Raw genomic sequence first — 22,604 nt, 5'->3', positions numbered from 1 at the left:
TCTGCACCTGCTGCAGTCCTCTTGTGAACCATACTTTGGGAAATGCCTCTTTCTGTGTACAAGGTTCCAGAACGTGAGCACAATAAAGAGCTTCAACCTATGCTTCCACGGTTTTTGGTTGGAAGTACCTCTTTCAAGAAGCTCCTAATAGATACTAGAATTGGAGTCTATATTGGAGCCACAAAATCACCCCAAAACATAAAATAACCTACATTCGTTATTTCACATGGTTTGAGGATAGGGAATTTGGGAGTGGCATCAATGGGTGGTCCTGTCTTAGCGGCTTGCATGAGGTCCCAGTCCAGGTCCAGGCTGGGGCTGTGGACATTTGAGGCTTGTGGGGGCTGGAAGATCTGCCCCCAGCTCAGTGTAGTGACTGTCGGCAGGGGGCCTGAGTTCCTCACGGGCTGTAGGTGAGAGGCCTGAGTTCCTCTTATGCTGGGCCTCTTCCCAAGAGGAGTGTTCATCATGGCAGCTGGCCTCCCCCAGAGCCAGTGGGCCACGAGAGAGCCAGGGCAAGCTGGCCACCGCAGGGCCTTTTCATGAGCTTGTGGCAGGAGTTAAACACCTCTGCTCCACTTTGTCTTCCTTGTCAGCAGCAAGTCAGCCTGGCCGCAACTGAAGAAGATTGGATACAGGCCCAGCTCCGGCAGAGAGGACTTTATTGATCTGATTCTTTATTATTATTATTTATTTATTTGACAGGTAGAGCTATAGAAAGTGAGAGAGAGAGACAGAGAGAAAAGTCTTCCTTCCGTTGGTTCACTCCCCAAATGGCCGCTATGGCCAGTGCTGTGCTGATCCGAAGCCAGGAGCCAGGTGCTTCCTCCTGGTCTCCCATGTAGGTGCAGGAGCCCAAGCACCTGGGCCATCCTCCACAGCCTTCCCGGGCCACAGCAGAGAGCTGGACTGGAAGAGGAGCAACCAGGACTAGAACCTGGAGCCTATATGAGGTGCAGGTGCTGCAGGCAGAGGATTAACCAAGTATGCCACGGCGCCGGCCCCTTGATCTGTTTCAATACCACCGAGCGCCCCCCAGCGCACCTGGAGGTGAAGCATAGGTTGTTATTCCAAATAAGAAACCCAGTAAGCCTGCACAGCTGTGGCTTCTACACCTGAGCGTTCCCTGAAAGAGCGCATGCGTCACCCGGGGCTGCGTCACTACATCACAGCCGCCTTTGGCCAGAAGGAAAACAGGAAAATGACACAGTCGGTTAATTGCCTGCATTTTATATCAACACGTTCCAAACAGGTATGCTTCGTTTTACTTTTTACAGTTTTTCTTCCTGTGACAACCAAGCTCTCTGATTTCTGTGTATATTTTTTTCCTAGCTGGTGCTTTATAGCAGTTTCTCAGGTAGGAGCAGACCTGTGTTTCTCTCCGATGTTTTGGAGTTCAGACCTAGAGCGGGTGTCCAGAGGGTGTGGCCATGGGCTTCGGGCGGACTCCTGCCCTCACCTGTTCATTGCACCAATACGAATGGGCATGAGGGTGCAGGTGTCGTGTTAGGCTCCCAGCTCTCCAGTCTGCTGGGTGACACAGGCCATGAACGTGGAGACACAAGGGCACAGCATGCTGGAAAGGACAGCGCAAGGTTCTCAGAGACCAGTCTGGGCTGCAGGGCCAGGGCAGGGTTCTGGGGGTGAGGCAGGGACTTTTATGTTGGAGTCTCCTTCCTGTTCCATTTCCCTTCCCCAGGAAGTAGAATTGAGGTCCCTGGGTTCTCTCCTGGGAGCCCCTTTCATGGAAGTGGTTGTTAGCAATGTCCCAGGGAGGGGTGGAGGAAGAGCTGGGGTGGGAAGCAGCCCAGCAGAGAAACAAACAGTGTCTCAGGATGGAGAGGAGAGAGCTGGGGGAGCCACGCACCAGTGTGCGGTGGCCAGGCCAGAGAAGGGTCGCCGTGCACAAGCTCAAGGCCTCAGCCGCCTGGCTGCCCACCTTCCAACCTTAGCCCACTCCCGCTGCTGGAACTGAACACCACACTGGGTCATTTCTAAAGAACAGCAGTTTATTGGGCTCACAGTTCTGGTGGGTGGGAAGGCCGGCCTCAGTGGCTGGCATCTCACACTATTGCATCACAACACAGGGGAGGCACCACGTGGCCAGAGTGAGCTGCTGGTTGCGTCTCTCTTCTTGCAAAGCTGCTAATGCTCTCAACAGGGTCTCACCCTCATGACCTCATCTCCCCCTAATCCCCTCCCAGAGGCCCCGCCTCCACATGTTCCCAACTCGTGGACTGCAGGGGGACACTGAAGCCGGGACACCTGCCGAGTGTCCTGTGTGTCAGACGGCTCAAGTAAGCAGTGGAGCCGGCGGGGCTGGAGAACATGGGGGGTGGGACAGGGGCTTCCTGGCTGTCACAGGGGTGGGCTGTGCATGCTGGCTGGATAGTGGGGGCCCCTAACCACAATGGATGCTGGGATTCTGTACAATTTGGGGTGGTGGTGGTGGTGTCAAAGTTTCAGGAAAGATGATCTAATTAATTTTCAGCCCAGCATGAGAGGGGCTGGAGGGAGAGGCACAGAGATTTGAGGACAAGTAAATGAAGTTTTGTGCACTCCCAGGTCTGTGGTCTGAGCCCTCAGGCTGGGGGTGGGGTGAGGGGTTTGGGCCTGAGAGCTGGGGGATGGGCCCAGGGAGGAGGGGGAGAGATGTGGGAAAGAGCATGCGGGGTGTGTTGAGACTGAGCTTGAGATGAGGAGGGCCAGGGAGGCTGCAGAGGGATGAGGTGACTGGGGCAAGGGGGAGGCAGAGGAGTGTGAGGCAGTGGTCAGGTGGATTCCTGAAAGGTGTCTGGGTGAAGATTGGGAGGGGTGCGAGAACCACTAGAGGAACAGGTGCTTTGTAGACACCGTGTTGGTACAAAGATGAGATGGATCCGAGGAGAGTTAGCAGGTGGCCTGGAAACACCCAGTTTCCTGATTAGGCGGCTGCAAGCACAGGGGTCCAATTCACAGGCAGTGAGGAGGACTTTTGGGGGTGGGGGGCGGGGAGGAGTGACCCCACCTGCCATCCGATGGAGGCCTGAGCCCCGGAGCTTCCAGGCGCCTCCTGCCCTCAGGAGCTGGCTTTCCAAGGCCGGAAATGATCACTGTTTCTCTGAATTTAGGGAGAAGGATGTGAGGATGGGTGTGGAGGTCAACACAGTTATAGGTTAGTGAGCAGACGGTTGATTTTTCCGGAAATAAAGCCGTTCTTGGGTGTGGAGAAGGGTTGGAATACTACCATAGAGAGTAGAACAAGAAAGATGGATGCCAGGAATTTATAGCAGCCGTAACGTGCCCATTTGTGTGTGCGTATATTTTTTTCTGAGCAGCTTGGGTGTATTAAGGAAGCAGCTGGATGGGGTTCTTTATGTGTAAATATACGTAGGCAGCATTTAGATGGGTGTTGGTATCTTCCCCCAATCTGACAATCTCTTTTAATTGGCGCACGCAACTCATTTCCATTTTAATGTGATTATTGATACAGTCGACTTTAAATCTACCATCGTACTCTGTGTTTTCTATTTGTCCCATCTGTTCCTTGTTCCATTTTTTCTGTCTTTTTCTTCCCTCTTTTGGATTAATTGAGTCTCTTATGATTTTATTTTGCCTTACTTGTTGGCGTAGCAGCCGTAACTCTCTGTTGTGTTACTTTAGTGGTTGCTCTGGGTTTGTGGTGCACGTCTCTAACTCGTCCCTGCCTTCTAGTGGTATTATATGACTTTATGGGTAGCAGAAGACTCTTACAACATTTTTCCCTTCCCTCTGCCGTTGTCACACCTTTTTTTTTTTTTCTTTTTTACATATGTTACAAGCCACACACTACGTGATGTTGTATTTAAACAATTATCTTTTAATATTGATATGAAAAATCTTTTCTATTTATCCATGAAATACATGTGCAGTGTTCTTCAGGCCTTTGTGTAGGTGCGAATGTATTTCCTTCACAGCTTGTGTCGTGGGCTTCCAGGTGGTGCATTCTTTCAACTTTTCCATGCTGGAAAACTTGTTTCTATCTTTGCTTCTGACGGTACTTTTGTTCAGTATAGAATTCTAGGTTGACACTTTTTATTTCAGGACTTTAAATTAGTGTTTTGTCTTTTGGCTTAGAATAGGTCTGAAAATAAGTCTGCTATAATTACCTTTTAAATATTTTTTTAAAAAAGGTGTATTTAATTATTGGAAAGACAATGACAGAGAGATGGAGAGAGAGATCTTCAGTCCAGTGGTTCACTCCCCAAATTGCTGCAACAGGTGCAACTGGGCCAGGCTGCAGCCAGGAGCCAGACTCTCCACTGGAGTTTTCCACGCGGGTGGCAGGAACTTGATTACTTGAACCACTACTTCTTAGGTGGAGTATTAAGGAGCTGGAATGGAAGTGCAGAAGCCAGGAGGCTGGCATTCTGATACAGGTACGGTGTCCTGAGCACCAACTAACCCTGTTGCACCACAATACCCGCCCCCTCTGCTTTACTTCTCCTCTTTCTCTGAACACACGAGGTCTTTTCTCTGCCGCTTACACAATGTGCTGTTTGTCGTTGCTTTGCAGTAACCTGATAATGATGTGCCGGACTACAGTTTTCTTGGTATTTCTTGTGTTTTGAGTTTATTGAGCTTCCTGGATCTGCAGGTTTATCATTTTCATCTAGTTTGGAAAGTTTGGGTCATTTTTTCAAATATTATTCCTACACCATTTCTCTTCAGCTTTGGAGAGATCCTAAATAGTTCACTCATGCTCTATTTTTATTTTTGTTTTCAATCTTTTCTCAGTGTGTGTGCTTTTGGATGGTTTCTACTGATGTATTCAGGGTCACTGAGTATCCTTTTTTTAAATTTTAAAATTAAAAAAAAATTTTTAAGATTGTTCATTTTAAATATTTATTTAAATAAATAGAGGCAAAATAATAATATTTATTTAAATAAATTTAATTTAATTTATAATAATATATAATAATATAATATATATATCTATTTTATTTATTATTTATTTATTTATTTATTATATTTATTAACCTGCTGCATTTATATTTAATTTATAATAATATATAATAATATAATAAAAATAATAAATAAATTTAATTTAAATAAATTTAAATAAATTTATTTAAATAAATAGAGTTAGAGGCAAAAACAGAGAGAGAGAGAGGGAGAGAGAGAGAGAGATAGATCTTCAATTCTCTGGTTCACTCCCCAGATGGCCGCAACAGCTGGAGGTGTGCAGATCCAAAGCCAGGAGCCAGGAGCTTCCTCCAGGTCTCCCATGCAGATGCAGGGGCCCAAGGACTTGGGCCATCTTCTACTGCTTTCCCAGGCCATAGCAGAGAGCTGGATTGGCACTGGAGCAGCTGGGACTCAAACTGGCACCCATATGGGATGCTGACACTGCAGTCAGTTTGCTTTTACCCACTACGTCTCAGCGCCGGCCCCTTACTGAGTATACTTTTTAATTTTAGGATTTGAAGTTTCCATCTCTTAAAGTTCTATTTGGGTCTTTTATATATTTTCCATGTCTTTGCCAAACTTGGCTAAATCTTTCCTCTAATGTCTTGTCATCTATAATAAAGTTATAAAATACTTTCATGTGCTTATCTACTAATTCTATTATCATCTGTGTTCTTTCTGGGTCAGTTTTGATTGACTTTGTCTGCGTTATATGTCATATTTTCATTCTCTTCGTGTGCCTGGTAACTCCTGGATTGTGATTGTTCCTTTCTTGAGTACTGGGTATTTTTGTGTCCCTATAAAAACATTCTCGAGTTGCCCTCTGTGACGCGATTGTTATTTGATCCCTTAGTTACTGCTTTGCAAGGCAGGACCACAGCTATGCTAAGCCTGGAGATGATTTTGTGCCACATGCTGAGTCAAAACCTCCTGGGCTCTCTGTCATTGGGACAGACACTCTTCTGGCCTGAGCGTTATTGGCCCTGACCCTTCTGGGGGCGGGGGTCCTCTGTGGCCTCTGGTAATTTCCTTACATGCTTGTCTAGCCAGTACTTCCCTGAAGACTCGAGGGGGACGCTCCAGGTCTCTGAACTCCTTCCCCATGCAGCGCTCCCATCTTTGGGACTCCGCCCTACAAACCGTAGCCATCTGGGCCTTACCGAACTCTCAGAGAGGAACTGGGCTCCCCTGGGTTTCTCTTCCCTGCATCCCTCATCTAGAAATTCTCTGCAGCCTGTATGCTGGGGCCAGTCCCAGGAGTCCCCCAGTTTGCTTCTTATTTCTTTCAGATCAGTGTCCTTCATTGTCTGATCCAGTATCTTGAATGCCATTTTTACAAGATTTATTTACTTATTTGAAAGAGTTAGAGAGAGGCAGAGGCAGAGTGAGAGGAGGTCTTCCATCCTCTGGTTCACTCCCCAAATGGCTGCAACAGCTGGAGGTGTGCCAATCTGAAGCCAAGAGCCAGGAGCTTCTTCTGGGTCTCCTATGGGAGTGCTTGGGCCATCTTCTGCTTTCCCAGGCCATCACAGAGAGCTGGATCAGAAGAGGAGCAGCTGGGACTAGAACTGGCATCCAAATGGGATGCCAGCACTATAGACAGCAGCTTTTACCCACTACACCACAGTGCCAGACCCCTTGGATGCCATTTAAAAGTTATTTTCATTCATTTGAAAGGCACAGAGACAGAGACCTTCCATCTTATGGTTTACTCCCCAGATACCTTTAGTTTTATTTTTTAAAAAGTATTTTTAAAAAAGATTTATTTTATTTATTTGAAAGAGTTAGAGAGGTAGAGACAGAGAAAGCTCTTCCATCTGCTGATTCATTTCCCAAATGGCTGCAACAGCCGGAGCTGAAGATCTGAAGCCAAGAGCCAGGAGCTTCCTCTGGGTCTCCCAGTTGAGTGTGGGGGCCCAAATACTTGGACCATTGTCCAGTGTTTTCCCAGGCATGTCAGCAGGGAGCTGGATGGAAGTAGGGCAGTCAGAGCTTGAACTTCCGCTCACATGGGATGCTGGTGCTGCAGGCTGGGGCCTTAACCTGCTGCGCCATGCTGCCGGCCCCCCTCAAATGCCTTTATAACATCCCAGGTTGGGTCAGGCCAAAGCCAGGAATCAGGAACTCAGTTACTCAATCCAGGTCTCCCATGTGGGTGGCAGGGTCCCAAGGACTTGGGCCATCCCTGCTGTCTTGCGGAGTGCACCTTAGCAGGAAGCTGCGTGGATAAGTGGAGCTGGGACTGGGACCAGGCACTCTGAAAAGGGCTGCAGGTGTCTCAAGTGGCATCTCTACCACCTTGCCAAACACCCGACCCTGAATGCCATTTATTTATTCTTATTTTCAAAAACAACCTTATTCATAACACATACTAAAAAAAATTTCTACCCCCTGGAAATGAGCTAAAAAAAAATTCACCTCCTTGTTCCCACTTCCTCCATTCCCTACAAATAAAAGGGAAAAACGGCAAAGGGACAAAACAAAACAGCCGTGGAAGAGGTTGGGGTCAGAATCTGGTGTGTTTGATTTCGCGGGGATGCGTTTCAGGTTTCAGGGGGGAGAAGCTAGGAGGTGTGGCGGGCAGTTGTTGAATTGAGATGTATTTGGAATGCGAAGCAATGAGGTCCCCGTGCTTAGTGTGTCAGAGGGGGCGGTTTCCTTGGGGTTTGAGACTGTGGGGGAAGTTTATTTATAGCCGAGTAGGATTTCCTTAGGGCCTACTGAAGATGGCCGGGTATTGTCTGAAGTGGAGGAACAGGAGGAGGTGCCTGGGAGTATGGAGAGGGCTGTATGGGGAGGACTTGACTCCACAGGCCACGCCCTCGAGGGTGGGATTTACTTCACTCCAGCCTACCAGCCTGGCGTGGGAGGTCTTCAGGCGGCTGGCAGGTGGCAGCCACCCTCCCAGATGAGGTAATTCCCACATCCTGGTGTTCCTAGCTGTGAGCAGTTCTTTCCCACACGGAGTAGGGCTGTCTCTTTTAACCAACAGAATATTGTAGCAATGGCAAGGTATGACTTGCTAGGCCAGGTATGACTTGCCAACAACCAGAACCAACTTGGCAGACACATGAGTGAGCTTTCCCCAGCCCCAGCCAAGCTCTCAGATGACTGCAGCCCCAGCCCAGCATTCAAATGGTCACCTTGTGGGTGAGCCCAAAGCAACTGGGTAAACCACCCCTGAATTTCTTGCCCAAGGAAACCACATAAGGTAAACATTTATTGTGGTTCTACTCATCAAAATTTTGGAGCAAATTTTTATTCAGCAGGAGATAACTCATGCACATTTTGGAACTTGGGAACTAGGATGCCTTAACACAACCTAAAAGTAAAGGCGTGGGTTTGGACGTGGGGAGTGGTGCAGAAGGACCCCCATGGTGGGGGCTGCTGGGAGCTCACACACATGGTCACTGACCTGGGGCTTCCCCTGTGGGCTGGGCCCCTTTCTGAGAATTAAGTCGCCATAGCGGCTGCTTCACATCTGGCCTCCACCTCTTGCACCCAGGATTCCCCGGGGCTCCCCCTAGCTGGAAATCCACAGAGAATGGCACTCTGAGAAGTTGAGGCCTGTCGTGCCGACGTGCTCCAGAGACACCATGGGGCGCTGCCAGGAGGCTATCCTTGAGGAGCACCATGCCAGGGGATTGGGGCAGGATCCTCCGGCTTCCACAGCACTCACGGGCAATGAAGTAGCAGGGAGGCTCCGGGTGACATGACAGCAGGGGACCCCGAAGATCAAGACAGACAGAGGTGGCCTCTCAGCCAAGAACTTGGCCTACGTTGTGTTCTGGAGGCACACGTCTCTGTATTGCAAATAAGAGATCTCAAGGCCGAAAGAGTCACAGAATGTCCCTTTATTTATTTTTAAAGATTTATTTATTTCTTTGAAAGGCAGAGTTAAAGGGAGGCAGAGGCAGAGAGAGAGAGAGGTCTTCCATCCACTGGTTCACTCCCCAGATGGCTACAAGGGCTGGAGCTGCACTGATCTGAAGCCAGGAGCCAGGAGCTTCTTCTGGGTCTCCCACGTGGGTGCAGGGGCCCAAGGACTTGGGCCATCTTCTCTTGCTTTCCCAGGCCACAGCAGAGAGCTAGATCGGAAGTGGGGCAGCCGGGATTCGAACCTGTGCCCATTTGGGATTCTGGGCCTGCAGGTGGTGGCTTTACCCATTGTGCCACAGTGCCATTCCCAAAATGTCTCTTTCCTTCCATCAGCATTTGTGCTCAAAGGCGAAAGACGAGAATCCAAGAGATTCAAAAGTCTAGAGGAAGCTGTTGGCTTCAGTGGGAGGCGAGGGCTTCACAAGGGCAGGGATTGCCTGAGAAATGCCTGTGCCATTAGACTCAGAAATCTCGGGGCATTTCAGTGCAGGATGGCATGACTGCTCTGTTCACCCAGGCGCAGGGAGTGGAGCCCAGGGCCACGACTTGACAGAGGAGTGCCCGGGGTTTCAGCACACTCTCCTGGTCAAGGCCTGGCTCAGACACAGCACGTGTATCTGTCCATGTATTCATCCCTGTTCCTGGAGCCCAGAGCGATCATTTGAAGAGACACAGAACCAGCAGCCATCTCATCTTGTAGGTGCTCATTCCAGAACTGGGTGGGATGCCGAGGCCATTCCCTGGGAGGAGCCTGTGTGTGGGGCACCACGTGTGGACTCAAAACTCAGCCAGCTCTTCCAGGGGGTGGAAAGGGTCCCACCCACTCTAAGGAGGGGTTTGGGAAGAATGATGCCCGTCAGGGGTGGTGCATGGATTGCTCAGAGCAAAGTCGAGAAGGCCAGAGATGCACATGCCAACTTCAGTCGTCTTGGTGGACAGTCTCTGCTCTTGTCCTTGGTCACCAAGCTCTCCAGAGCGGGCAGGAGTAACGCCCTCCTGTCTCCCACTTCCAGCAGTCTTCCTGTCTCAGCATGAGCAGGCCTCCCTGCACCTGTCGGTTGTACGAAGGGTGCCAGGGATGACCCTGCTGCCTTCTCTCCACCTCCCTTGGGCTCTGGAGATGTTTGGAGCCTACTAGCTGGTATGACTTTGGGCAGTTTCTTAAATCTAAGTGGGCTTTCTCCATGTGTCAGAGGGGGCTCATTTTGGGGGGAGGGCTTGCTACCACTTGGCAAAGTGTCTGGCTCAGAATTGGTGTTTCATAATGGTGGCTCTCCACCAGAGACTGGCAGTCATTTAGCGGCCCATAGCTCGGGTCTGATTCATACTGTACACCCTCAGCATTCCTTCTCTCAAAGCGCAGCCCAGGCTGCCCCGACCGTGGTGCTGATCTTTCTATGTGGTGATCTCCCCTTGTGGCAGGAGCTGTCTCTCTTCCTGCATCAGTGCTCTGATTCAATAACCTTTTACAAACTCTCCTCCTGGCATGCTGGTGTGAGTTCAGGAGGGCATCCCGGGCATGAATGGGTTAAGTCCCATGCCGTTGTGCAGGGGTGGGTGTGTCACTGTGGGAGTGGGAGTGGCCTGGTTACCAAAGTGAGGCTGGTGTCCTCCTTGTGCTCCTGCTGCCTGGGCTCTGTCTCTGGGTCAGATGTGTGCACCTGCTCCTCTGCCATATGATAACACAGCAAGAAGGCCCTCGCCCTACACCTTGACCTTTGCTACCTCTACATCAGGGAGAAGTACGCTGCTTTCCTTTATGAATTACCCAGTCTGTGCTTTCCTGATACAGTGGCAGAGAACAGACCCAGATGAGCCCACGAGCACTCTCTCTCCCCCAGGGGTCTGGTGTGATGGGGGCGGCCTCCGCCACCTGTGCGCTGAAACCCCAGGAATACGCCACGACTGGTCATGGGTCAGCATTTATTGAGTCGAGAATTCACACAAGGTAACATCATACAGGACATCGTTTGCAGGGCTTGATAAAAATGATTGTCACTCACTGTGCTTCACAAAAATTTCTTTTAATGAATAAATAATTTGATGAAATCAAAAATATTTACAAGTATAAACACACGGAAAAGCTTTGGATCTCTGCATCTGACCATCGGGTCCTGTATCGGTGAACCGAGTCCGCCCAAGCTTCTCCCTTGGAAACAATACAAATCTGATAGCAACAGGAACTCATACGACATCTCTGTCCGTTACACGTTTATCTGTTAGTCCTGGAAAGCTACAGGAGTTTCTATTATGCAACATGTTAAAATACAAATATTAAGTAAAATAATATAATGCCAGAGAGCATTCTCCACTGAACAAAGACGGACACTCGGCGGCAACAACGAAGGATCACAGGCCACAAATTCATACCCCAAAGGTACAGATCCCTTCCTATGAATAGAATTGTGCTCTTCGGTTGACCAGATGTCTGCGCTGCTCTAACAAGCCGGCGACTGGGAGTGCGGTATCTGGCGCCTGTATGCAGAGCGTGGGAGTCCCTCGGCAGCAGCATGACTGGGAATTGGGCAGTGCAAGCAGTTTTAGAAACATGTTCTGGGGGCTCTTAAAAAGAGCCAATTATGCAAAGCAAAATAAGCGTATTTGAGAAGTCTCCATCTCGTCTACACGCACACCGCAGCCCGCCCCGGCTCCATGGGACGGAGGGCTTTGTCTGCAGGCCCGTCGCTGCTGTCAGCCGGAATTCAAGTACTCCAGGGCCACCTCGTAGCAGAACTTGTACTGATCCTGGAAAACAGGAGAGGGGCAATGCCAGCACCGTAACATCTAAGCGTTGTTTATTAAAACAGTTGTGACAGACGAAGGCCAGAAGGGAAGACGGCAAACAGACAAGGATTTGAATTAGCAATGAGTCGGAAAGTTGGGGTTCTGAGTGACAGGCAGTCACGCTTTGTAGATGCTCCCCATAGGGGCCTCGAGAAAGGGATCTGGATATCTGTGCTTGTTAGAATTCCTGGAAAGTTCTGGACAACTGGGACACATATGCAGCCTGCATCTAAGGGCCTCACCAGCTGCAGATCGCAAATATTCAGAAAAATAAAGCATCTGTACTGAACACGCACAGACCTTTTTCCTTGTCGGTATTCCCTAAACAGTACAGCATAACAGCTATTTACATAACATTGACGTTGTATCAGGGATTATAAGAGACAAAGTGGGGGGGGATTGTATAGGTTCTATACAAAGACTACACTGTTTTACGTTAGGGACTTGAGCATCTGTGACCTCCTGGAACCAGTCCTTGAGGGACACCAAGGGGTGACAGTATCTGTTTGTCCCTACACATATGTATATCTGGATGAATGGCCTTCATGGAAAATGCATGTTATGGAAAAACAGCATGGATTTCAAAATGTGTTGCACCGAAATAAACTCTAGCTTGTTCTGATGTATTGGAACAGGACCTAGTTGGAGGAGTAAGAATTGGACACAAGTTTGAACAGAGCCCCTATCAGACTAATGTGAATTCTACTCAAATTGAAGAAGCAGACACCAAGTTGAGGGTGAAGCTTAGCTTGGAAAAAGGGTGCAATCATTGAGTCCAGGGGCAGAGAGAGAGGCCACAAGGGCTTGAGGAAGTGCCTCTGTGACTTGCTCTTAGGAGGCCCTCGCTCATGACCCGGCTCTGCCCTGGGCCTCCAGTTGGCAAGAGCGCCTTAGTTTCATGAAGTTATTAAGCACCTCCGGCGCTCCACGCCCTCAGACCTGGCCCCTGATTTTTGAGGAGGCTATGATGCGGTGAGGAGGACAATACAGGTCACCCAGTGACAACAGGAACTGGCCCCCTGATGTGGGCGGTGGGCTCAGAGGAGGTGAGAGCAGATCTTAGGGAGGATCATAGGTGAGAGTCAGCCCTGTCCTTGGAGGAGGAAGATGATGTGGGGGACATGAAGGTGGCCCGAGGCTTGGTTTGCCTCAGACAGTCCTGGTTCTTGTCTGTAGTCCTGGCATAGCTAGTAGCAAAAATGTCCCCGTTGGATGATAAAGTATGTGGCCATCCTGACTGGGGTGCAAACCAACATTCCAGGTATGGAGAGGCGAATGTCTGAAATCCTCTGGGCAGCACAGACCAGTCCTTAAATCAGTCAACTCAGTTTTCTTCATCAAAACTGTAAGAGTCAGCTTGTGCGGCCCGGCAGCCCTGTCTTTCCACCCATCACCTGTTACAGCCACAACCCAAAGAAATGTACCTTTCAGTTTTGATTTTGCCAAATTAATAAACAGTTCTGGCTCTTTAGAAAAAAATGTGCCTCCTAATTTGTCATTGAGATTTCACTGACATTTCCTTTTCTTTATCTACATCCTGTTCCCTAAACACCCAAGTCGTACAACTCATGTATGTGCGAACCAGGGCCACAGTTTACCACTCATTGTGTAGTGCACCAGTCTATACACAGAGTGTGATGCATAGTTGAGAGCTGAACATTAGCCTTGAATATAAACTATGACAAATCAAGAGTTTAACAGCATCTGATTCAACCCAATATACCTTTAAAGTGAGAGACTGGGGACTTTGGAAGTCTCAGCCACTTGAGAGCTTACAGTCTAGAAGTGAAGACACATAGGTCATTCTATCCACTGAAGATGCTACAAAATCAAGTCAGTAGCAGCAGTGGCCACTAGAAAGGCTAAAATAAAAAGACGCAAGGGCTAGGATGTGGAGAATTCAGAGCCCTTCATAACACTGCTAGCGGGAATGTAAAGTGGTATAGCCACTTGAAAACAGTCTTAGACGCTCCTCAAAGTATTAAACATAGAATTACCACTTGATCCAGCAATTCTACTTCTTGGTATACACCCAAGAGAACCAAAAATATATGCTTACAGAGACACCTATAGACTGATGTCCATAGTGTATTATCCATAAACGCCAGAGGAGTTTTAACCCAAACGTTCACCGGTTGATAACATGACCAAATGTAGTTAATAACACAATAGAATATGAGAGCACTTCAAAAGCTCACGGAAAATGAGATTAATAGTGAACTGTAGAATTTTTAAAATCCATGCATGATTTTTTTATAGTAGACATTTTCTATGAGCTTTTTATCGATCCCTCAGATTATTTGGCTACAAAGAAGAATGAAGTGCCAATAAATTCTACAGTATAGCTGAATATGAAAGCATTATGCTGAATAAAAGACACAAAGGGTTACACAAGGTATGTTCCGTTTATCCAAAATATCTAGAATATAGTGGTCATCCCTTATCTGCAGGGCAAACATTCCAAGACCCGGCAGATGCCTGAAACCATGACATAGGCTATATATTATTTCTATACACATATTTCCTATATTTCATGTTTTATATCTTTATATATATATAGTAAATTAGGCACAGTGAGAGATTAACAATGATTAACAAGAGAATAATTATAAGATACTAGATAGGATAAGCACACCAGAAGGAATGTTACGTAAGTGTAAATGAGATACCAGAAGGAAAGTCATGTAAATGCGTTCTCTCTCAGTCTGCCTATGGGTTACCTGAACACAAGCATAGCTGAGAGGGCTACTCGGTGACCACTGGGTAGCAGTAAGCACAGTCTGGATTTGCTGCACAAAGGGATGATTCATGTCCTGGATGGGACACGGTGGGATGGCTCAAGATTCTTCCTGGGAAATTTCAAATTCATGAATCGCTTCTAGAATTTTCCATTTAATATTTTTGGATCAAAGTTGAGTGTAAGCAACAAACTCTGGAAAACCAAACCTTAGATAAGGGCCAGGGGACTACTGTGTGCAAATCTGAAAATAGACCGTGGGTTGCCAGGGACTGGGAGCAAGGGTAATAGGTGACTTCTAATATGCATTAGAGTTGGTTTTGGGGGGTGATGGTTGCACAACTCTGAATCTACTGAAAACCACTAAATTGTATACACTTTTAAAAAAAGTTTGAGAAGCAGACACATACTTACACACACATGCACAAACACTCTCCCATCTGCTGGTTCACTCTCCAAATGTGCACAATGGCTGCGGGCAAAACTAGGAACTCCATCCAGGTCTCCCACAAGCATTGCAAGAACCCAATGAATGACAGGTGCTGTGGCTCAAGAGGCTAATCTTCCGCCTGCAGCGCCGGCACCCTGGGTTCTAGTCCCAGTCGGGGCGCCGGATTCTGTCCTGGTTGCTCCTCTTCCAGTCCAGCTCTCTGCTGTAGCCCGGGGGTGCAGTGGAGGATGGCCCAGATCCTTGGGCCCTGCACCTGCATGGGAGACCAGGAGGAAGCACCTGGCTCCTGGGTGCGGATCAGCGCAGTGCACTGGCTGCAATGCGCCAGCCATAGTGGCCACTTAGGGGGTGAACCAACGGAAAAAGGAAGACCTTTCTGTCTCTCTCTCTCACTGTCTAACTCTGCCTGTCCAAAAAACAAACAAACAAACAACAACAACAACAACAATGAATGAGCCATATCTGTTGCCTCTCAGGGTCTGCATTAGCAGGAAAGTGGAAGCAGGAGCCAGACAGAGCTGGGACTCCAACTCAGGCACTCCAGTGTGGGACACGGGTGTCCTAACCACTGGGCTAAAAGACAAACTTAATGGTAGGCACATTCTCTCTCAATAAGGCCGTTATACAAAATCAGCAGAAACATACTGCTTGCTTCGTGCTGTGAATTCTACCTCTTGTCAGTCAAAGGTTCAAGTGTGACTGCAAGGAGGGCCGCTCTGATGCAAGAAGCAGGAATCCAGTTGCTCTACATTTGCTTTCTGTGGCGTCAGGGCCGAGTGCTCTACGCTGACCTGGACCTTAGGGGCCAATCAGCTCCCCTCTGGTTACAAAATAGGGAGGGGGTGGGTCGGGAGGATCATAGCTAAGGTTGTTTTCTGGCTTTGCCAATCTAGAATTCTATGGATGTAAGACCCGGTTTGCCTTTGAAGGAAGCCCCGTGACAGGGGAGATGGTATCTGTTAAGCTCGCTCGTCTTGCAAATCTTTATATTCCACCTGCCTAGCATCTCTCCCTGTCAGGCCAACTCCCTCTCTGCACACAGGGGCTTGCCAACAAATGTAGACTTTTTTTTTTAAATATTAAACTCGATCTGGAGAAACTATTGTTTGCCCCAGGCAAAGTTATAGTTCTGATTCCCATTTTAGTATTATTTTCAGGATTCAATACTTTTATTTTCAGTTTATAAAAGAGTTTGGATTTCCAGCTTCTAAAAGGCCATCGTCATCCCACCAGGCTGACATATTGGCTACAGAGGACTCTGATCATCTCTCTCTCTTGTTTTTGTGCATCACAGGGATAACAGATTTTGTCACGTGCCTAAAAGATTCAAACCCTTACATGTACAAATGATTTTGTAGGAACCTAATGGTGCAATTGAGGGTGGTGACTTTGAGGTGTCCATTTAACATATTCCAACACACTTAGAGGGGACTCCAGGCTGCTGGCTAGAAACACAGGCTGGAAGCCCAGAAGGGCTTTTAGCCATCCCTGCTAAGGAGCGGCTGCCAGCAAGTCACTGAAATTGCCCTGTCTCAGGCATAACTGTAAATTTCAAGGCAAATGCTCCCTCTCTCATCTCCCCCCACAAGCAAGCTGCTGATCCCGGAGATTCTGTGATGACTGGTTTCCGAATCAGAAAAACAAGGGGAAGGAGGAGGAAGACCCTGAATGGCCTTGTCCCCTCCTCCAAGCACCTGGGTAAGCGCCTGAGCTCTAAGGACACGGCAAGCTGATTACATTTCATCACCAATGAGGGCCTGCCTGCTGCGGTTTCCTCTCACAACTCACTCGCGTTGGAACAGTGTAATTAAGCCACATGAGCTCTCCCTGCACTTCAGAGGGAAAAACAACATGTATGCCTGGGTCCCTGGCAGCCCCAACATGGGCGGCATTGGCTGGCTGCAGGCGTGAAGATGGGTGGGGAGCGGGAGCCCAGCCTGGTCTCGCCTCTCTCATGTGCAGGGTCATCATGAGGGCGATCTGCTATTCAAGACCCCCACACACTGCATGCTGGCCCAGCTCCCTGCTCCTGCGAAGGAGACCGGGACTCTAAAGAGAAACTTAAACCTGAAGTGATTGCTTAAAAGTCCCCAGCTTGCTCGATGCAGCAGTCGCAAGGCCAGAGCCCCAGCAGGCAGCTTTGGGGGCTCTGCCTTAGGTCAGCACCTGCTACCTGTGTCTGGGGAACTCTGGGGGCCTGCAGCCACTCCAGGCACTTCAAACACCCCATTCTGGCTGCCAAAGAGGATTCAAAGAGAACAATCTACACGGCTTACTTGGGGCAAGCGTCCTCCCTGACGCATCTGCTTTTCCAAGTGAAGACAGGTTTCACAATGTCGGCTGGATCCTGTGCTGACAGATCCTTTAGGCTGGAAGAATCCTCCTGACTGACGCCCTGCCAGGAAGGCAAAGCAGCCCCGTGTGCTAATAATCGTGGGGGAGATCACTGGGTTTACACACCCCCATCAGGTCACACAGGGCGATCGGCCCCTCTGTGCCAAAGGCACCAATAAATTCACATTGTCGCTCAGTGAGACAGCTGCCACATCTCTGATGATGGGACAGGTCCTCGCTTCCATCTATAGTTTTAAAAAATGCAGCACTTTCTTCATCCAAGACCCCTGCAAAATCCACACCCAGTTCCTAATGACATGCCATCTACAGAGGGCCACAGCCTCCTGGGGGCTGGAGAGAGCAGCAGGAGGCCCAGGCTGGCCCCTGGCAAATACTGCACCAGCATTTCTGGGGAGCCGGGGCTCTGCTGCTGCAGATGGTGGGGTGTGGGCCAGACCCCTCAGTTCCTACCTCAGGGAGATCAGAGTCAGGGGGCTAGGGGATGCATAGAGTTCAAACTTTTTTTTGCACCAAAATAAACATCTTTTAATTCTACTTTCCCACAAACTTTCTGAAGTATCCGAGAGTAAGCTGTCCCTTTTGGAGCTCTACCTATGAAAGTGTGTGCAGAGTACAGGCTGCCTGGCAGGCTGTGCATGAATGTGTGTGCACACGCATGTGCTGGACTGGAGGGTGTGGGAGGCCAGTGGGGAATCGGAGGCGAGCTGAGGTCCCTGCATAGCCCCTGCAATCCATACTCCCATGGCCAGTCTTCCTGTACTCTTGAGGAAGGGTCTGGGGCAAGCTTTGTCAATCCCCATGGATTTCAAATATTCTGCATCAAAATAAACTTTGGACCTGCTCCATTTCCGACCTGGGCCGGTTCACCCCTCCTTAGGCAACCTGGCGGTCCCCCGCTCCCGGGAGGTCACCATAGTGATGCCGAACTTAGTACGGACACCCAATTGGCATAGCGCACGACAGCCCAGAACTCCTGGACTCAAGCCATCCTCCAGCCTCAGCCTCCCGAGTAGCTGGGACTACAGGCATGCCCCACTGCACCTGGCTCAAAATAAACTTTTAATCCTACTTTGCATGAACTTTTTCAATTGCCCTTGTACCCAGCAGTTAGCTGACTACGTCATCTGCACAGAGGGAGAGTTGCAGTCTCCTCCGGCCCCACGGTGTGCAGTTTGGCAGGTGGGACACTGTATGGCACGTTAACTTTTCCTATACTAAAGAGGGAAGTGAGGCTGGGTCTGGGTGGCCAGCTGTCCAAACTGTGCAGGGGACGCGCAAGCCTGGGTCTGGAGTAAGTGGGGAGGAAGGCAGACTTGGGATGCAGAGGCAGCCATGTTACCTGGGAAGGGATACACCTGTTCGTCTTCCTCTACAAGGAGCACTTGCGCCATGATCCACCCCCAGGGCCCCTGGATGAACTGATCTGGGTCATGGCCTGGGCAAGGGCCATTTTGAAAGCTCCCTGGGGGGTGGGAGGCTGGCTGCTGTGGCGTAGCAGGTAAAGCCACCACATGCAGTGCTGGCATCCCATACGGGCGCCGGTTTGAGTCCCGGCTGCTCTACTTCAAATCCAGCTCTCTGCTATGGCCTGGGAAAGCAGTAGAAGATGCCCAAGTCCTTGGGCTCTTGTATCCACGTGGGAGACCTGGAAGAAGCCTCCTGGCTCCTGGCTTTGGATCGGGGCAGCTCCGGCCATTGCAGCCAACTGCTCATTAGGATCTGATTACTCTGGCTTGATGGTTCTACAGTGAATACATACAATGTGTTGAAATATCACTGTGTCTCATAAACATATACAATTATTATCTGTCAACTAAAAACAAAGCTAGATAGAAAAAGCCAGTGCTCTGCTGAAGCCAGGCCACAGGCTGCCAGAACCGGGGGCCTCTGGGTGGTGCAGGGAACAGACTTTTCTTAGGTCTCCCAGGGGACTGTTTGTGTACAGGTCTGAGAATCCTCTGGGAGGGCATGGATGTCTTGGTCTGACGGGGTCCATGTGCCGAGATTACTTTTGCAAGCATCCTGACTGGGTTCTGCTCGGGGATCCTACACACTGATCCATCCAGGTGGGCTTGAGGCTCTTAGATTTTTCCTGGCAGCTGGAAGTGCTTGCCAAGTAACTAACTACTAACACAGCCACCCACGGAGGATTCATGACTGTCGCTTTCACCTTGGTCCCGTTCTTTTCTGATGCCCACATGTCTGGGGTTAATACATTGAGCTACACTGTATCTGGAGTTTTCATCTAATGGTTCTGTGTAAGTTGCTGATTTCTCCCTCCCCCTTGCCTTTTTCCCATAAAAAATCCTAAGAGCACTTTTTGAGTCCAGCCTCTGAGCTGGTAAAACAGCCTGGGAGAGCCTTGTGGGGTGGTCAAAAAAATCAAGGGGCTTAGGACTAGGGATCGGGGTTCTGGTCTGGGTTTGACTTGCACTGGTTACAAAACTCCAGACTGTGGTTTCCTTGTCGGTAGAGCAGGTGCAGCAGAGGTGTCCCCTGTCTCTGTGAAGAAGACTGAGCAAAGGAAGAGAACTCACAGGACCAGGTCTTTTAAACAGACGAGCCCTGGGCCCTGTAGGCATCTAGGACCAGTAGCCCCCATCATCATCATCATCATCTTGATATTACTGTTTAAAAATGGCAGCATCACTGACATGTCACCCACGCACTAAACTTGATCTTTTTAAAGGTTACTCATTTTAAATAGAATTCACAGGAAGCTATTGGTTTGGACCAGGCTCTTGTGCTAGGCTCTAACAGATCAGGCCAGGTAGAGTCCCTTGGGCAAGCAGCAAATGAAGTCAGAGACTTTAAAATGGGTCAGTTTTTCACAAAGTGGGAGACTTGCTGCAAAGCAGTGGGAAGAGGTGAGTGTGCCCGCACCAGCATAAGGAAGTGCCCTCTGCCCTACACCTACAAGGGATGGTACTTAGAAAGGACTGGTCTACTTTGTGTCCTGTCTCTGTCTACAGCCCTTTCCCGCCTAGGAAACCAACCTCCTCTGCTCAGTGCACTGGAACACCCACTCTGTTTTAAAACTGCGACGTTGCCTGATTCTCAGACCGTTAAGAGCCGGTTCGATCTTTAACTTGTGATTTTGTCTTAGGAACAGTTCAGGGGTCTTCAGCATATTGACAGAGTTGTACTCTGTCTAAATGAGGACGTTTCCATCACTTTGAAAGGAAAACCCAAGCCTATCAGCAGTCACTTCCATTCTGCCAGTCCCTGGCAACCCTGATTCTGCTTTTTGCCTTGATGGTTTGCCTGCATATGGCACATACAGGGAATCACACAGCAGGTGGCCTTTAGTGCCTGTCTTAATATTCTTCTCCCCATTTTACAGATGAGAAAAACTGTAGTTCAAGAGAGGACTTCGGTTTTGCATTCCCACCGAGTCACAAGCTCCATGAGGGTAAGCCTGTGTCTTCTACTACTTTTGCATCCACCATGATGTCCAGCACAATACTGGGCACAGAGCTGAGGCTGACAAATACATGTTGAATGGAATGGAACTCAGGGAAGACCCTGGCTGATCCTGCAGTGGCACATTGGCAGGTAAATCTTTACTATCTCAGCAGAGAGATGCGTTTCTCATCAATGGGAAAGGCCTTTGCTTGGGCTGACTCCGGAGAAGCCAAGATGCCCAGGGGGCATGTGTGTTCAGCAGAAATATGTCTTGCCCCTGAGAAGGAGAGCCCAAGATGGGAAGGGGCTGGGGGTAATAATGGGGGGTCACTGGGACAAAAAGGGAGTGGGAGAAGGGAGCTGGCAACGTGCACAAGGTAGAAGGCAGAGGTGGTCAGGGCCATGCTGGATGATGATGATGCCTGGTGATGAGGCCGTGCTGTCTGGTGCGTGAAGAGGAAGGCGGGACCTTCAGGTGTGGGGTAGACCTAGAGTCAAAGAGGACCAGGAGGCTGAACATCGCCACGCCCTGATGGAGACCCTGAGAAGGGCCCTGGATGTTTGTGCTGGGGGTCGGAGCCTGTCTCTTTCGGCTTTCATGCACTGGGAGGCCCCAGCTGGTGTGAAGCTCAAAAGCAGGCACTTATTTCCCATACGTGGTGCCTGAAGAGACAGCTGTGCCAGGCCTGCCTAGGGCATCTGGGTGACCAAGGAATCCAGAGATTCATGTCCCGGGTAGGCAAAGCGCTTGGGCTGGGGGAAAGAAGCTTCGAGAGCTTCCATCTCCTCGCAGAGGACCTGCTGTTGTTTCTCCAGGCAAGATCAATGCCCCAGAACTGTTTCTCTACCAAGTCAGGGCCTGCCTGGGGAGCTTCAAAGGCCAGGCATCGAGACAAAGGTGAGAGGGGACCAAAGTGGCTGAGCGGCAGTTTCTGGCCACTGTGAGGGCTTCAGAGACGCTCGGGCTGGGGGACTGCATCAGAATCTAATGAGGCGAGCAACAGGGAGTCTCAGACCCAACTACGCCAGTCCGCCCTCTGGGGACCCTGTCTTTGATGGGGACGTGAGGCTGGGGAAGAGATGCATGGCTTAGAAGCTGGGCTCACAAAGGGGTCAGGAGAAGAGGCAGCTGCACCTGCTGCGATTGAAAACCAAATCCAGTCTCAGGTCCTAAATGCTTTCACCTCCCGGCGACCCCCTGCCTCCCGCCAGAGCCCCCGAAAGTAACAGTCGGGAGGGAGAAATCATTGGTAGGGCCTTGTGGAGTTCCCTTGAGAGGCTTCTATGTGAACGGGCAACTTTGCAAAGTCAGAAGCCCATGTCACCAGCGCGAGGCACGAGGGGCGAGGGAGAGGTGTGTGCTGTTCCTCCCTGAGCGTTCAGCCCACACTGGTGGGGAGGGGGCCGTGGGGGATAGAAGGGGCCACAGTCACTGTATGAGGAGACCCTTCCCCCACTGCCTCCCTCCAGGCCAGCTCAGAAGCACCCCCAGGGCGTTCTGGAACACACTCCCTGTTCTAATTCAGCTGCTGGGACAACAACAGTTGGTGTTCAGCTCTCAGACAGCCTGTTCTGCCTCATAAAACTGTACCAGATTTTATCACCGTGACCTAAGTTAATTAATTCTCTCAGCCAACACACACACATATGAATACCAAAGCAAACAGAAACGGACTTACGGCAGAAGGCGCACAACCAAACAAACAAATGACAAGGGCTCCTGTTCAGTTCTGGCAGCTTCAAACCCACTGCAAAGAGCACTGTGACATTTCCCCCTGGCCACCAGATACTGTCTGTGACTCTGCTGACAGTTACCATGACAGATTTCTCTGCAAACTGCACAGCCTTCCTACGTTTCTCTACCACTGATCTTACCCTAAACGTGGGGCTGACCTGCGGAGGTCTGGGCATCCAGGGACCCGTTTCCTCCATTAGAATTGCCAAGAACTGGAGCCAGCACTGTGGTGCAGCTGGTTAAACTGTCGCTTGCATACTGGAATCCCTTATGGGCGCCAGTTCCAGTCCTGGCTGCTCCACTTCCAATCCAGCTTCCTGCTAACGCACCTG

At 49.6% G+C, this 22,604-nt stretch overlaps 1 protein-coding gene across 5 annotated transcripts in view; it reads right to left on the bottom strand.

Moving 5' to 3' along the window:
- Nucleotides 1–10,714: 10,714 nt before the first annotated feature.
- PTPRM (protein tyrosine phosphatase receptor type M) overlaps nt 10,715–22,604 on the bottom strand; it is an 869,082-nt gene continuing 857,192 nt past the window's right edge. For all 5 annotated transcript variants that reach the window (XM_008261054.4, XM_008261055.4, XM_051852140.2 and 2 more), the window contains one exon: nt 10,715–11,550. In XM_008261054.4, coding sequence (XP_008259276.1) covers nt 11,497–11,550 — 54 coding nt within the window. In that variant the 3' untranslated portion in view covers nt 10,715–11,496. The remainder of the gene's footprint in view (nt 11,551–22,604) is intronic.

The sequence above is a fragment of the Oryctolagus cuniculus genome, chromosome 10 (genome assembly GCF_964237555.1).
Source record: "Oryctolagus cuniculus chromosome 10, mOryCun1.1, whole genome shotgun sequence".
In the NCBI taxonomy this organism is placed as follows: Eukaryota; Metazoa; Chordata; class Mammalia; order Lagomorpha; family Leporidae; genus Oryctolagus; species Oryctolagus cuniculus.
Note: the sequence above shows the minus strand (reverse complement) of the source record. Positions and strands in the feature narration are given on the sequence as shown.